The sequence below is a fragment of the Salvia miltiorrhiza genome, chromosome 8 (genome assembly GCF_028751815.1).
Source record: "Salvia miltiorrhiza cultivar Shanhuang (shh) chromosome 8, IMPLAD_Smil_shh, whole genome shotgun sequence".
NCBI classification, from domain to species: Eukaryota; Viridiplantae; Streptophyta; class Magnoliopsida; order Lamiales; family Lamiaceae; genus Salvia; species Salvia miltiorrhiza.
This window is the reverse complement of record NC_080394.1, coordinates 11533000-11550414: the sequence shown is the minus strand read 5'-3', so window position 1 is coordinate 11550414 and position 17415 is coordinate 11533000. Positions and strand designations below refer to the sequence as shown.

Genomic DNA, 17415 nt, shown 5'->3' with positions numbered 1-17415 from the left:
TTAAAAAAAATGTAAAATATATCATGACAATCCGACGAATCGTGTGTTGAATTTGTATACTGAAAAGTAAAATAATTATCTATACAATGTTATCAAGCCACTATTTTATTCCCCTATCTAAATTATTTATAATTACATATGTTTGTTCAATTATTTCAGTATATAAATAGATCATACGGTGATAAACAGATCACATAGACAGCATATGATTCGAATAACCTTAATGAGATAATAATACCATAATCTACAAAAAAGCTGAGTTTTTACAATTGTTAAACATAGAAACAAATATGATTAAAAAACAATAGGGGTTGAGCCATTCATATCTTGAATCATCTTTCTTCTTGGAGAGAAGGACCGGCTGTTTATAATCCATGCACAACATATGCACTAAGGCTACGCAAGTCATCAAAACTAGATTGCAAGCCTAAGACCATCTTTATAAGCAACCATTCAATCACCCAACCATCCAACCATCTTTAATATTTAATTAATTTTTCTCTCTTCCACATTATTAATATTCATCCATCCCAACCATCTCTATTTTTGTTCATTTATCAATGATCACCCCGATCATTCAACCACCCAACCACAACATAATTTTATAATTATTTTAATATTATTTTTAATCGTAATAATTTTAATAATATTAAATATAAATTAAAATATTATTAAAATAAAAAGATAACAAAATAATAAAAATTTAAATTACGATAAACTAAAAATATAAATTACAATAATCCAAATTCGAAAAAAAATAATACATACTACGCATTTAATTATCATCTCCAAACTTTTGCCATATATGCTCGATCAAGTCGTGTAATAGAGAGCCGTGATCTTCTCGATTGCGAAGTTGGGACCTAGTTCTCGTATAGCTCGCTAGGCTTGCAATCATATTCGTAGAGTATACGAAATCATTAGTTTCTTCTCCATCTTCACTTCGACGAGTATTCTGTCTTAGTCGATCTTCAATGAATTCTGTAGGATCATGATAGTTAAGGTAAGTGCTTCTTTCATCTTCCACTATTCATAGCATAATCAAACTCTGGGAATTCATTGGAGCTTGGAATATCAGCAAGATTTTGATAATAGTCTTGGGAAAGGTTGAAATTTTGAGAGTTGAAGAAAGAATTATTGTCTCGATTTATTGAAAAATAGAGAAAGAAACACTAGATGTTATATGTAGAGAATAAAAATAGAAGAATATGAAGGTGTGTTGAAATATAGCAAAAGTTGTCTCTATTTAAAGAGAACGAAAAAATATAAATTTTGGTATAATTATTATTATTTTTTAATATTTTATATAAAAGATATAATAATTTTTATCAATTATCTAAATAAAATTTACTGAATCAATTATATGTTGACAAGTGTCACCAGATGAGATAAGCGGGGAGAGAGAGAGAGACAAAGGGAGGTCGATTTTTTGAAGTGGTCGACCACTTCTAATTCATTCACTTTTAATTGTTACTTTTCTTTTCCCCATATTAATGAGGTGGCAGTGACCGGGTCTCAATTTTGAGACCGATAAAGATGGTAGTAACACATACAGTGATACAGTCTTTATGGATTCACTGCCCTTTGTAACATCTTTTATTAACTATATATAAATAAATGATACAAATCAAAATGAAGAACAAGTATAAAGAATATTAGAAAAATAAGCAAGCTCTGATTTGCGATATTAATTAACAGCTTCATTAAGTGGCCCTAAATCTTCCTTGTTTTTGTTTTCTTAATTACCAGAAGAGTTTTGACTTTTGAGGCTCCAAAAGACACCAGCATCCAATAACAGACTCAATACTATCTTGAAGAAACCAAGGTTGTAGGACATCAACGTATTTCAATATAAAACATGACTTCATCATATCATTAAATCTTTTAAACTAAATGATGTATCTGCTCCAATATTATATAGCAACAATGAGAGATAAAAATGGTTTATACTCCATGCCCTAAAATTTTGTATCAGAACCATTAGACTAGTGTGGTAACTGGCTTATACCATATTGAGCCATTCAAATGTCAAGTGATGGTAGAAAATTATAAATTTTCTAGTATTCATGTTTACATGGCAGGGAAAAAGCAGGAGAAAGAAGATACAGGATAGCCTGCAATTAGAATTTAGCCTAGTTTTTCCCGGGAATGTAGCATCACATTCTTGAGAAAAACATGAACATAATCTACTCCAACTTCTGAGGAATGACTAACATATTAACCAAACCCTAATCTGCAGGTTTCCCACATACTACAAAAACCGCACTTCATATTAATTCCGATTTCAAAGTAGCATCAACCACATCATCCTTAATTTCTTTTGCTTCTTTCATTCATCTAGGTATTAGAGTGCATTATTTGATTTCAGCATCTCAGAGTGTCGAGAATGTGAATGTAGGAGAAAAATTAAATGCATCTAGAGTGAGTACAAACCCATGTATGCCTTACTAGATAACAAAATGGCAGAGATGGACCTACTTGAATAGTATATCAGATTGGTTCTCAAGAAATGAGATCCTTTGAGATGCAGCTATCTGGAGGAAAACAGAATAGGGTCACAACTAAAAAACCAGGAAGACAATTGATGAAATTAAATCAGCAAGGAAGCATATTGCCAAATAATTAACTTCTTAAATCAAAACCAACACTTTCTTTTACCAACTTGCTGGCATCTTGTCACCTATTATTTTCTGAAGTTACAATTCAACATCAAGAAAATAGAAAAATGGGAAGATTGACTTTATGCATGTATAAAAGTATCAAAAAAAAATCGCCCTCAACTCCCAGAGCCAGAGCCAACTCAATCCTGTGATGTAGGGCTCTTAATTATAGAATATTAAGGAAGATGATAAGATCAAGCGAACCTCAACATTCTGAGACCAGCTTGTTTACATATGTAGCTAGCAGCTTGTTCCTCAAGGATCTTGTGGTATTTCCATCCCCATCTTAAAAGTTGTTGAATTGCTTCTCTTGTTTCGTTCAACTCAGCTTCACTCCCAAAAGTACTTGATTGGTCGTCATACAAATTGAGCTTCTGTCAAGAGAAGTTATAATCAATTTATTGACTTCTACTCAATGAAATCCCAAGTCAAGACAAGTCTAACATGATGAGTGAGGAGGTGGGGAAAAGAAAGCACCTGCCAAAGTCTAGGATAAGCCGATCTCCATGTTCTGAACTGTAATAGTCAACCCTAGGGATGGCAACGGGGCGGGTTTGGGTCAGGGATTGCTTTTACACCCCCATATCTCAAAACATTACCCCCATATCCGCCTCCATACCCATTTAAATCGGGGCGGGTTCGGGGCTGGGATTATCCAGCGGAGGAAGGGTACCCGTCGGGTACCCACCAATTTATTTATTTATTTATTTTGCAAGATTTTCTTATACAACAAGCATTTTATCCATTCCATCAAACATATAAACTCAAAATAAATAAGAGTATTATTCAGCATCACAAACAAACCAATTTCACCAATTAGAACTCAAATATATCTTCTAACAAAAACTCTATCAGACATATAAAAATACAATCGGGGCGGGTACCTATACCCCGAACCCGCCCTGGGTATAAGTTTCATACCGGCCCCCGAATCTGGCCCCAAAATTTCAACCATAGACCCGGCCCATTAGGGGCGTGTGCCCGAACCCGCGGGTATTATTGCCATCCCTAGACAACCCCTTCCTGATGTTTTTGGGCTGGTGAGGATATGCTCAGCCTGCAAAGCATATAGCATTAGATAAAGTAAATATACTAATGCAAAAATGATTTCACCTTACCAGGGATGAGTATTTTGCACTAAAAACAAACTGCAACGACTTCAAACTGATATCAAGACTCAAACTGGACAATATCAAGCAACTCGAGCACCTATTATTCGTAAAAAGGTCAAACCAACAAGTGAATATATTTTGGACAAGTATGAAACCTAACGGATGGAGAAAACTGTCTGTTAAACTGTTTTGCAAGTATTAAAAGGTATGCAGTATATTGTCACCACACAAAAACATTATGGTCTCCACATTTCAAATTGTTCATAGGAAATTGCAAAGTAGAGGCTTTTTAAAACTTAAAAAGCTTAGTAATAACAATTGAACAGCCTAAAAGTCTGCGCTGTATCCTAAAGGAGCACTGATCCCAGATCCTAGACGAAAGGTTACAGCTTCCATTTTAAAGCACAAAATCTTCAAGATGGATGATGCAAAATGAATTATTTAAGTCTTAAAATTTCTTTAGCTGAAAAGATCATTCATCTTACGAATACTATATGGATGGTTAAAAAACACTCAACCATCTGCAGACATCCAAATCAACCTTCAGGTAAGTGAGTTCTTTACTGAACACCTGTAATAAAGGGTAAAGGTAAACAGGACAAATAGAAAAATGTTTGTCGTACAAAAGTGCACTGAAGTTTTTCAGCAGCTAAGCATCTTATGTATCATACATCACTATCTAATTAACGAGGAAACAAACATGATCAAAACAGTGAAAAGCGTTAAGAGTTCTATCCAGTAATCCATTCTTTAACATAGATTATGTATCAACATTAGGCATAAGACTCGCACAATACCACCTCACACCATACCTTGTCAGAAGGTATAATTTCATAAAGCATGACAAACAAAGCATCCCCAATAGAGAGATCCAGAATTTATCACGAAAAAAAGAAAATAAAACTCAATTCTCCACAGGCATATGCACTATTCAAGTACGGTATGGGTAAACACAAACATTCCAACCCCTAACCTACTAGTTGGAACCTTAGAGGAAAACATCTTAGCAACTAATAAGTTGAAAAAGTTGCATTTGCAACAATCAACAATTAAAATATGTAAATGAGAACACGCCAAGAACCCAAATCATCACAGAGAAAGTTGCATTTGCAACAATTAATCAAATTGCCACGAATTCTGTTTCGACTTTAACAAAAGGAATGGCATGATCCCACCACAATTGATAGAGATTAAGAGGTAAGGTAAAAGCTAATTACTACTCCATAAATGCTGAGTAAGATGATAATGATGCTACCATGCAAGGGATTAAAAAGAGAAAATTTAAGATCAAATTGAAATGAAAATAAAAGAAAATCAAATTCACATGATCCTTTATAACCTGATTGAGATTACAAGCAATTGAAAAATGTCTATAGATAACTGAGAACCTGCAAATCAAGTCTATCCTCTTTCTCAGCATTGCAGAAATCATTCGTTCAAAGGCATGGCCATCTGTTAGAAAACTGCACGACTTGATCGATTGCCTATCATATTACATGTAAGTGCCTCATGTGGTAAATTGGTGAAGATTTCAATCTGTTTTCGTGCAGTGTGCATCTGTGCCGTGCTGTGTGCATTTGTGGTAACCCATTGTGCGAAGGAACTCCCTTATCTCATGTGCACTAGTATTGCTCGCTTGTAATAAGCGAGGGTCTTCTTCGTATATGAGGTATGGGGCTTCACTCTTGTTTCTCGATAGTAATTTTGAAGCGCCCTTTAGGACGTGATACTCCCAACCCTGAACATCTATCTTAAGTAAAAGAACGCGCTCAGACACTGGGATCACTTCATCGAGAGGAATGGACCTCACTTGAACTGCAATCTCTTCATTCGACTTAAAAGCCATCTTAGCACCAGTGGCTGAGACTGCGCTGTTGTCAAGTCGACCAACCAACTAATAATTTATATGTAGACACGAAGGAAGTGATTATCAGCAATTTACAGGAGCAAACAAACACAAATAATTCCTTTAATAAAAGAAAAAGAAAAAGAAAAGCTACTGAATTTGATAATTTGAAGAAGAAGAAGGAAAAAAAAATGTAGAATACCTTATGGAATGTGATGTTTCCGGAGCTATCAGAGGCAGCGGCTTCGAACAGCTCGACCAAATCCCCAACTCTATTGAAATAAATCCCATCGCAAATCCTCTGTAAATTCTCGAAAACCGGCTCGAAGGCAAGCACTCTGAACCCCATCACCGCCGCAGCGAAGCTCGCCATCCCCACATTAGCGCCGACGTCAACAAAAACCCCTTCCCTATCGCGCGGCTTGATCTCCCCCAGCAGCTCCTGCACCGTGGCTGATATATCGGGGCGGCGAAAGGGCTTCCCCTTGAGTGTGCGGACGATGTTCTTGTGGGGCTTGTCGGGCAAGGTTCCGAAGTCGGAGAGCGAGTAGAGGAAGGGGAACTTGAGGCCCTCCACGGTGTTGGCCACGACGGGGTGGGCCTGTGGGGCCGCGAGGCAATCGAAGGGCTTGATGGCCCGCTGCGAAATTGAATCTTTGATGGATTTGGTGCTAGGATTTCTGGTGGGAGTTTGGGAGGAGAGGTGGAGGAAGATGAGGAGGAGGAGGGAGGTGGAGATGAAGAGAACGAGGTTTTTGGGGGTCAGGATTTTGGTGGACTGGTTTCGTCTCCACGCATTCGCCATGAATCTCTGCAAATTACAAGCTGGATCTTGCGGGGAAGGGAGAGATGAGCACAATCGAAATGGATACTAATCACTACACTAGCATCCTAATACTTGATTAATTAATTCAATAAGTACTTGAACTATTCTCAATTAATTTGAGGAAAAACCCGTATAAATTCAAAATGTTGTCGATCTCGAGTGGTTTCCCGGACTCGGAGCTTGTTCGAGCTCAACAATTTTATGCTCGTCATCCTAATCTAGCTTCATTCATACAAGTTCAACTCATTCTTAATTTACACTTATACCCTTAGGGCCTAATTAATTTTATTTTTATTTTTAATTATATTTTATCAAGCTTTATTTTATTTTTAATTATATTTGTGAATTGATAATTTAATTTGACGTTGATCTATTTAATTTAATTTATTTTTTTATCATTATGTAGCAAAAAAAAAAACAATATATAAGAAACAAAAAAAATTGGGTTGGTTTGGCCCGATCACCTGATGGCCCGATAGGGCCTGGGTTGGACTTATCGTTTTACAGTCGGGTCAGATTTCAACCCGGCCCAGCCTGGCCCGATATAATCCAGAAGCCTGGTGGCTACTAAGATGGGTGATCCACTGAGAAGTATACCAAAGCGTATACAATTGAATACAAAATATATTAAAAATTGAAAATAAAATTCCTTCAATTGAAATTAATAAAATAAATATTAAAAATAAAATAAAATAATTTTTTTAAAAAATCAAATTAACGACAGAAATTTCTATCGTTAATTGAGTTTGCCATGAAAGGATTAACGACAAAACAAGTCTAATTAACGACGAAAAAAATATGATGTTTTAGCGACATATTTTTTCATCGTTAATTGCAATTTTTTTGTAGTGGGGGTAATGTCTATAAATAAAATAGGAATTTTTTTATGAACACTGTAAAAAAAACAAAAATAGGCCTATTTTTATAGAACGGGTTAAATACAAAATATAATGTAAATATAATAATTTTAAAAAATGCTAGGAAGATCGACGAGTCATGCTTGACGCTTGGCTCCATCTCTTATTATATGTAATCTTTTAATATATTGTTAATAATGTTATTAACGAATAAAAATAAATGGTATCAGTGTATAAATAATAGGGTTAAGTATCAATACACTACTAACATAGACACCCTTATCATGTTCAGCTCTCTATATTAGACATTAGACCAATCAAGCTCTGATGTCCCAATTTCGGTGTAATTAAGTCATCCCCTTTAATGGTCGTTTAACTCCATTAAGTATTTTAATTTTTTTTTATTTCATTGGTGGTGGGACCCACCACCAATTTGGGTGCAAAACATTTAGCCTAAACCCTCTCGTCTCAGATTAGTCGCTGACCTCTAAGGCGGTGGCTGCTGCTACACCAGCTAGAAACAACCCGATCTTTCCCAACTCATCCGGCTTCGATGAAAAGATTATGCAGTGGCATAGCGCTTCAGACACGCTCCTGCCTCTGCTCCCGTTGCTCCGACAGCTTCCTTCATTCGAGATGTTAAAAGAACATCCATCGTTTGGGATGAAAAATCGAGAGGTACGTCTCTATTCCGTTGTTAACAGCAGAAGCCCAAAAAAGACCATTTTTACTGTCTGCACTCCCAAACGCTACTGCAGCGACAAGCAATCAAGATAAACGCCCCTACTATCCCCTTCCCCCTCGAGAGCCTCCACCGACCCTAACTAAGCCGTTTGCAATCCGCCAGTCGAATAAGCTGATGTACACCGGAGAATCCACTTCTTTGGCAAGCCGCTTCTCAGCGCTTCAATTAGAGACGGGTTAAGAGGTGAGGGGGGCTCGAGCTCGAGAGACAAACATGATAAGCTGCCTGAGGAGTTTGGGAATACCGAGTTGGGGAATCCCGAGGAGTTGGGGAAGACCGAGTTGTTTCTAGCCGGAGTAGCAGCATCAGCATCAGCATCAACATCAGCCTTAGAGGTCAACGATTGGTCTGAGACGAGAGGGTTCAGGCTGCGAAATTGGTGGTGGGTCACACCACCAATAAAAAAAATACTTAACGGAGTTAAACGGCCGTTAAAAGGAAGGGCTTAATTGCACCAAAATTGGAACATCATGGGCTTCATTAGTCTAATGTATAGTATAGGGGTTTAAACGTGATAAGAGTGTCTATGTTAGGAGTGAATTTGAGAGTCAGAGAGTTTTTAGGACAATAACTTAGGTTGATTTGAAAATTAGGACAATAACTTTCGAACTTGTAAAAATAGGACACTAATTAATAAGTGTTGCACCCGCAAGCCATTTTTGGGCCAATTATCGAATTTTCGAAAGGTTCCGCACGTATCAAGCACATGACAACCCGCACAGAGGGGTTAATTATGTGGCAAGCACATCATTTTTACGGCTCCAAATAGGATGTCATGTGCTTGGTCCATGCGGGAAAGTCCAAAAATTCGATAATTGACAGAAAAATGTCCTGCGGGTGCAACACTTATTAATTAGTGTCCTATTTTTACAAGTCCGAAAGTTATTGTCCTAATTTCCAAATCAACCTAAGTTACTGTCCTAAAAAACCCTATGACTCGTGTATTTGATACTTAACCCTAAATAATACTCCCTTCGTCCCGCCATGAACGAGGCGTTTCTTTTGGATACGGGATTTAAGGAAGTAATATTTAATTATTTAAGTATGTTTAATTCTAATTTTACGAATAAATTATTATACAACATTTAATAAGTGAATTTTAAAATTTTGATGCCGACTTTTTTATAATATTTTAATTAATTTTATTTTAATTTTAAAGTTTGAATAAATCTAATTAATGTTCTTTTTACATCAATTTTACCTTCTAGATTGCCCAAATATTCGCTATGTTCACGCAGCATAAATTAATTAATTAACTCAAAAACTTGTGTGGGGTAAAACATGAGTGACACTTTAACTAAATGAAATCATTGTTTATGAAATTGTCGAGTCGTGCTTTTGTAAAAGGTGAGTACAGCAATCTAGTAATGAGACTTGACTCTATATTTCGCGAATTAGATTGAAAGTCCACTCATCATCTATATAATACTACGAGGAGTACATAAGAGAGGAGTTGTTTTTCTTATATTTTTTCATTTTTTTTTTCTCTCCCTCTCTCTCTTTTTAATAAATTTTTTATAATTTTTTCTTTCTTTTTTATATTTTAATTATTTTATAAACATCGTCAAATTTGATTTATAAAAAAATATCAATATGAATCTCAAATTTAATATATGGTATAAAAATGATCAAAAATTAATTTAAAATGAATAAGTTATGAAAATTTAAAATTTAAAATATTTCATTTTCTATCTCTTCATTAAAATTTTACAATTTTTTTATTTATGTTTGTGTATAAAAATATTTATTTATGTATCCTGATGCGTATACTATATAATAATATGTGTAATAGTGTAATGCTAATTTTTATTATCAAATATTTTTAAAATTTATTTGATAATTATAATTATCATTACACTTTATACAAAGTTGAAAATTTATAAATTTAGGATTTTATTGAAAAATTAAAAAAAATGTATTTATTTATATTTTAATTTTATTTAATATTTTTATTTATTATTTATTTAAATATATTGTTTAATTTTGATGTCCGTCATACATCGCACAAATGAGCATACTAGTGAAGTTAAATTTCGTGAATTAGATTGACAAAGAGATCGAATTGCAAAATAAAAAGCTCCTATACATCAAATAGTTGAATGCTGTAAATCATAATTTTAATTATCAACTAGTACTTAAAACATAATTAACCTAATCGAGTAAAATAAATACTATAATAATTAATATAAAACCAAAAGGATATAAATGTTCCACTTTTCATAATGGGATGTTCTATTACAAATATCTCGTTTTATTTTTGGCAATATATTTTCTATATACCTTATACTCCCTCCATCCACCTATAAGTGAGACCCTTTTTTGAGCAAGGGAATTAAGAAATTAAGATGTATTTTATATGTAAGTGAAAAAGTGAAAAAATGTTTAAAGGGTAAAACTTTTACCCAAAAAAGAAATATTCTCACTTATGGTGGGACATCCAAAATAGAAAGAATTTCACTTATAATAGGACGGAGAAGTATTTAAATAATTTTCATCAACCCACTTTATCTACTTTCTACATACTATTTCTTAATTTCCGTATCCAAAAGTAATGAGATATTTGTAATAGGACAGATGGAGTAATTTTTTTCTGATAACTAAATTTATGTTAATCAAATTTCTTTTATTGATCTACGACTGTCATAAAAAATAGTACAAACATAAAAGAAGCCTTAGTTTATGTTTCAAAAAATAATATATATATATATATATATATATATATATATATAGCTAAGGTATGATTCTAATGAGAACTATAATTTTCATAAGAACATGAGAATCATTAAAATTGTTGCATCTGCTATAAAAATTAATACATCTAATGTTAAATTTATTACACCTGAAAAAAGTAAAAAATTTGCTCCCGGCCTTAAGGATTTAAACTTAGGTACTGCATTCATCAACCAAGAAGATGCATCTACCGTATATTTTAATTATTGAAGGTGATGCATTCATCCAAGATTCAAAATTCAAATATTGCATTCATTAATCAAGATGATGCATTCACTATAGATTTTTACGATTTAATGGTTGAAAATGGTCTTCCAACGCACGAGATCGTGGCTAAAATCTCATTAAAAATAGGGGATCTCATTGGAGAGTTCCCATATATATATATAGGGGTGGGCTACCGTGAGAGCACATCTTAAAATAAGAAATAAGAGCAATTTTTAATGTATGAATTTTATGTAGAACACGTATGAATTCGTTGTATAAAGGTATGAATTATGAAAAATAAATTTTTGCTACCTTTGGGATTCGAACTCAGGACCATAAATCCATCCAACATGATTACGAATCAACCGTAGATCTTGATGATCTAAGGGCTGAAAATGATTCTTATTTTATATCTTAAGAAATGCTCTTATTTTAGCCCTTCCCTATATATATATATATATATATATATATATATATATATACATACATACATACATACATACATACATGTGTGTGTGTGTGTGTCAAATTTGGTATGAAAAAAATGTGAAATTCGCTCTTATACAAACCCAAGACCTTTAATTTATAAAATCAAACAATGAATTCATTGTAGATTTTTACGGTCTAAAAATAATTCATAAATTATATATACTCGCTCCGTTCCACTTAAATTGACACTTTTGAGTTGAGCACGGAGATTAAGAATAGAGTGTTAAGAGTGTAAAGTAGGTAGGGTACGTTCACATATTTTATGTGTGTAGAGAAAGTATAGATCACATACTATTTTAGGAAAGTGTCAATTTAAATGAGACAAACAAAAAAACAAATGTGCCAATTTAAATGGGACGAAAGGAGTATTTTAAAACAAATTTTTACTTCATTCAATATATACATATATAGTATAAAGAAGCAATATAGTTAGTAGTTTCCACATGAGAAAAGTGTGTCTAGATAATGAAATCATATAAATATACATATACTAGTACTTCCTCCGTCCCACGAATCTTGAGTCACTTTCCTTTTTCGATCGTCTCAAGAATCTTGAGTCATTTCCTCTTTTGGCAAAAAAAAATTCATTTATTCACCTTTTCACTTTTTCACCTACCACATTTAACATGGTAAATACTATTTTCTTAATTCACGTGTCCAAAAAAATTAACTCAAAATTCGCGGGACGGATATATTAGAATAAAAAACATCATATCAAGATCAGAAGCATGATGAATCATTACGAAGACATGGCCTTAATTTCAAATTATACAGTATCACAGTATACACTATGCATGCATCATTAACGATCGAGTACAATGTAAACATATACTCCATATATGATCATCATATCTCTTCGTTGAGAAAAGGTACAGAAAAGTCCAATTTTCTACTTATTGTACGTACGCCATATATATATATACACAACATCTTTCTGAATTTCTTCTACACTGAAAAGTACAGCTAATCATTTTGACATTAATATTAAAAATGGTAAAAATTAGTGTTAAGGGTGTTACTTTGCATGGTTGATATATAAAATACATATTGACTATTTTTATTTTCAAATGTAGAATTTTTTCTTTTCAATTAGGACATGAAACCAACAAAACTAGGTCAAATAATAAAAATAAGAGCTTGAGATATTTCAAAGTTTCAAACTTTACTATTTTGTCTATTAAGACTAATTCTAAAAAATAAACATATTTGAGTGTATATAAGGTCATATGCTAGGTTAATTTATCAGTAGCAAACGTTCATTATCTTACTTCTATAATCATTATACGTGATTGTATGTACAAAAAAGATAACATTTCATTATGAAAACTTGTGCATATATGCAATCAACAAACCGAGTGTAGTGTGATCTTATATGTTCCATAAATAAAGAAAAAGGGTTCTAGTTAAGCAAAAGATAGGCACAGGAGATCCGTACAAGAGTACGTATGCTTTGCCTTACATATATAAAAGAAAAAAAAACATTGCAAACCCTTCTTTATTCATCATCACCACTTTCCCTCAATTATAACTCCACAACTTCATAATTAAATAATGTGATATCAATTTATTCCTTCTAGAAAAGCTCTCCAAAAGTCTAACAAATATAAATTAAATATAAATAATGTTAAAATTCCCATAATGATTTCTTTTAGGCATAAAGCCATTTGTCAAGGTATTTCTTCATAAGAAGAAGAAAATAATAGATAAAACAACTTTAAAAATAGGGGGACTTGGACAAATAAAATCAAGAACTATTTTAAAATTGTAATTTTAATGTGACTCTTAAAATGTAACAAATTAAATCACCATATTTTTAATTTTTATAATTTCATCCCCCAATTTTTTTGAAGTGAGAGCCGAACCAAGTTGCCACGGCCACAACAAAAGAACATGTACAATTGCATGTCCTTGACAACATTTGTACAACCAGAAAAAAATTAGGAGACGAAATTGCAAAATACTCCATAAAAGAACGATATTAGCTAGGGTAGTTCCATATCGATGACAAACTAGTGGGCTAAAAATAAATAAAAGAATCCACATTTAAATAATTTCTTGAATGAGCTAGGGTATAATTAATTAATTTCTCTTGATTTTAGCTAGTATTTTTTTCCCACGGGATTTTACTAGTAAATTGATGCATGGTACATTAAGCATCGCAGAATCACAGAATCATTTCTATAAAATGAAAATTCAGCAATAATTGAATGTTTCTATTTTCTTCTTACGGTACAAATTAAAGGACATATTCTTCATGGTTGGTTATATATCTTTTTTTTGTTCTCTTCCCCTTTGGTTAGTGTGATCCCTTTAGCATAAAAGGTTAATTAAAAGAGTGCTTAGTTGATGCTTTCTAAATTATACTTACGGCCACTTTAATTATAGATGCCCACCAATTAATCTTTTTTGCCCCATGTAATTAATCTAAACCACTTAGACCTGTCTTCAATCTCTTAGATGCATTATATATATATATAACCAATTAAATAACTTTGCATTAGTAAAGCTTTAATAGTACACTATGACACGTATTGTTACCACGAGTATGCCACACTAAATATTAAATACCATTATATAATAAAAATAACTTTGCATTAATTAAGCACCTATATATATATAGTATACTATTTATTTATGATTCTTTATACAGGCCGGCATTTACATGTATTACATGTATACTGTTCACAAGTTAACCGTACAACATATATATATATATATATACTCATAATGATATACACGATCACTAATATATTTCTTAATCTCATCAAGCTAACTTAGCCGAATCATCATCAATGGGCTGTAATCATTCATGATTAAATTTCAAGAAATTGAGGGTTTAGTGTGTGGTGAGGAGATTCATATATATATATATATATATATATATATATAAACCATTATATATATTAATAGCGGACAAAGCATTATTATATATATAATATATACATATATGGTTACAAGATAAGTAAAAACTATTGATCAATCCTTATAGTCCATCAACTATAAGATTAATTTATAGTTAATATAGTAAGGTTAATTTTTACTATAAAACAATCTTATATATGAATTATGTGTGTGTGCATGATGTGAGCTAAACAGTGTGAAACTGTGAAATGCATGTGCAATAAAAAATAAAGCTTGCAATTAATAGGGTTTTTTCTCCTTACACATGAAGTTATACTGGGCAGAATTAAAGCATTAGATTTAACCCGGCAAAGAAGCAGATAAGCTGGAGAAAAGTGGCTTTGAAGTTCAAAAACTAGTGATTGATTCAAAAACAACTATTCAGATAATCACCAAAGATAAACAATCATAACAAGACAAAAATCAAACCATGAGCTGCTGAGCATCACAAAGTTAAATTAAAGCAGACATGACCAAATAATTCTTCATTGGAACTACAAAACAATAATTTGTTAGGCACATTCCCATTAGAATAAAATAAATTAAACATGTCTTCCTTCTTTATTTCAGTTTTACATAGTTTGGCTAATTAAAAAAATAAACTAAAATAAAATGGAAAGAGGTGGGCAAGGAAGAAGAACCGCGGCGAGGGAGATAAAATTCAATTTCCTTTCCTATATACAATTAATTAGTGCAGAATAAACTCTATTCAAATCTCAATTAAAATATCTCAATTCAAATTCCAATTACAACCAAATCAACCAATTGAACCACGCCCCCATCCTTTTTTATTCCAAATATAGATATATATAAATTAAATAGATGGTGTAATCAAGATTTGGGGTAGTGCAAAAAGTGTGAAGTGGCGTTTGTAAATGCTGAAAAAGGGGCAGCAAATGAAGGAGAGGTTGTACCAGTTGTTCTTGCAACAAAATTAGGTTGCTCTGATAATCCAGCCGCAGCAGAAGAGGAGCTCTCTCCGGTGACATAGTTTCCAGTTCCTTGTGGTTCGGCGCCTTGATCATATAAAATTCCGGTGAAAACATGGCCGCCGATGCTCACCGAGGTCTGGTACGCATACTGATCATCCACCGCATTGTCGATCGAGCTCACTCGAACGCATCGGAACACCGCCGGAAAACACGCCTCCGCCGGCAAATTCTCCTCCTCAAACCCTAAACATCATCAATTAAACTGACAATTAGGAGTAATATTAATGAAAAATTAACAATTTATACTATATTGTTTCATTAACAAAACAAGGGACCTTGTCTTCGAATTATATATATATATAGATATATGTAGGGTCATTAGCATTACGTTGAGTAGATTCACACATACACATACACAAACACGCATATATATATATATAGAAAGAGAGAGAGAGAGAGAGAGCTTTCAAATTTTCAGGGTTCTTGAGTTATGTATACATACATAGTAGCTGTACTTTTAGATATAAGTGCAAAAATATATAAATATCAGTTCATCATCAAGGGGGGTATATATGCAAGAATGTGCAGTAAAATAAGCTAATATAGTTAGTAACAAAAAATAAATTAAAAGATATATCCTTTACCAAGAAAATTCAAAAAAAAATCATCACTATTTCCAACAATTATTTCCTAGCACATCATTGTACAGCACATTACTATTGTTGCTAGGGTTTATGGGTCACTGTTATAAACACCACACTACATTAGAAGCAAGATTTTCTAGAAGAAGCAAATAGCACAGTATATAGTTCCGATACTGTATATATAATGAGATAAAGAAAGATTGGAACCAAATCCAATTATTACACCTCCCGCTGCGTGTCTGTGTGTGTGATCTGAAAAATCTTGGCAAACAGTAGTGATTGGGTACCCAAAAAGAGATAGGCACACACAGTGATGTACTCCAATTACCTAGTGGTGGGATTTCTCTGTATCTTTTAGGGTTTGGGCCAAGAACTAACTGTTGATGATGGAGGGGTTGAATCTGGTGCTGCGGGTGCATTGCGAGGTGCCTGGGCCGCCGCCTAGCAACCGGAATCCACGTGCTTTTAATGTGCGTTTCACACTGGAAACCTCGGTTCTTACAGCAGCTTCGACACCTCGAATGCTCGCAGTCCTTTTTCGCTTGATTTCCGCAGTCTTGGCACCTCGACCTACTGTCTGTTGCTTCTCCTCTATTCATTTTTTTTTTTTTCAATTTTTGTTTATGGTCGAGGTTGCCGGATTAATGGAGGGGGTAATTTTATTCATTATTTGTGATCATTGAAGGAGAAGGAGAAGATGAGCGAGAGTGTGATTTTTTCCATGTTGTTGGAAGAAAGAGAGGAAATGGCTATGTGAAGCTTGTTTCCTTTTCTTAGGGTTTTTGCTTCTTTTTTGAGCTCAACTTTCCTTTTCTTCTTCTTGGGACGGTTCATATCATGGCTCACTGCTCAAGTGTACTGTGCTACTTTGTAAGGCGGATGAGAGAGAAACAGAGGGGGTAAGTATTCTTAAGAAACTTAATTTAAATAATAAATTAATATTGCTACTTCATGTGATTAATCACATCTAAGCTGCAAGTAATTTGAAATATTGTCACATTTTTAGTATCATGTTCTTCATAATAATTGTGCTAATTAAACTGGACTCGTGCGTAATCTTTAAACAAATTTTATAACATGAATTTCGATCTCTTTTTTGTGGGGTACATGATATAGTATTAATTTATCCCACAGCAAAAATTCAAACAAATTAATAAAAAATGTTGAGACATGATTGTCTTTCATTCATTATGATAAAGTTCAATGTAGCGTATACACGTATAGACTTAAGCAAATTAACGGTCCTACATACCATGCAAAACTACATATTTCATTAACATATAGGACAAGTCATATAAAACGTAAAATAATACTTTAATTTAATGCTATTATTTGATAATGTGTATTTAATTTTCATTTTTTTAAATTATATTACTATAGCTAGGAAAGTTAATATCAATGGTAAGAGTTGATTAGTCTCTTTAGACGCCAGCTAATTAAGTATTGTTGTTATTGATCAATAGTTA

General features: G+C 33.2%; 2 protein-coding genes across 8 annotated transcripts; both read right to left on the bottom strand.

The window, feature by feature from the left end:
- Positions 1-685: 685 nt before the first annotated feature.
- On the bottom strand, positions 686-6673 carry LOC131000990 (uncharacterized). 7 transcript variants are annotated; one of them, XR_009093835.1, is made up of 8 exons: positions 5821-6653; positions 5161-5666; positions 4258-4343; positions 3779-3869; positions 3138-3717; positions 2865-3034; positions 2479-2534; positions 686-981 (listed from the first exon to the last, which is right to left on the bottom strand). XR_009093835.1 is itself a non-coding variant. In XM_057927143.1 (2 exons), the coding sequence occupies exons 1-2, from the start codon at positions 6421-6423 to the stop codon at positions 5304-5306; spliced, it is 966 nt and encodes a 321-aa protein (XP_057783126.1). In that variant the 5' UTR covers positions 6424-6673; the 3' UTR covers positions 5053-5303. The 7 variants fall into 7 exon arrangements, 1 of the variants encoding a protein (XP_057783126.1); XR_009093833.1 differs by lacking the exons at positions 686-981; positions 2479-2534 and having other exon boundaries at positions 2612-3034; XR_009093832.1 differs by lacking the exons at positions 686-981; positions 2479-2534; positions 4258-4343 and having other exon boundaries at positions 2612-3034.
- Positions 6674-15061: 8388 nt separating this feature from the next.
- LOC131000988 (protein SHI RELATED SEQUENCE 1-like) lies at positions 15062-16868 on the bottom strand. Its single transcript, XM_057927140.1, has 2 exons — positions 16278-16868; positions 15062-15548 (listed from the first exon to the last, which is right to left on the bottom strand). The coding sequence occupies exons 1-2, from the start codon at positions 16546-16548 to the stop codon at positions 15205-15207; spliced, it is 615 nt and encodes a 204-aa protein (XP_057783123.1). The 5' UTR covers positions 16549-16868; the 3' UTR covers positions 15062-15204.
- Positions 16869-17415: the final 547 nt, after the last annotated feature.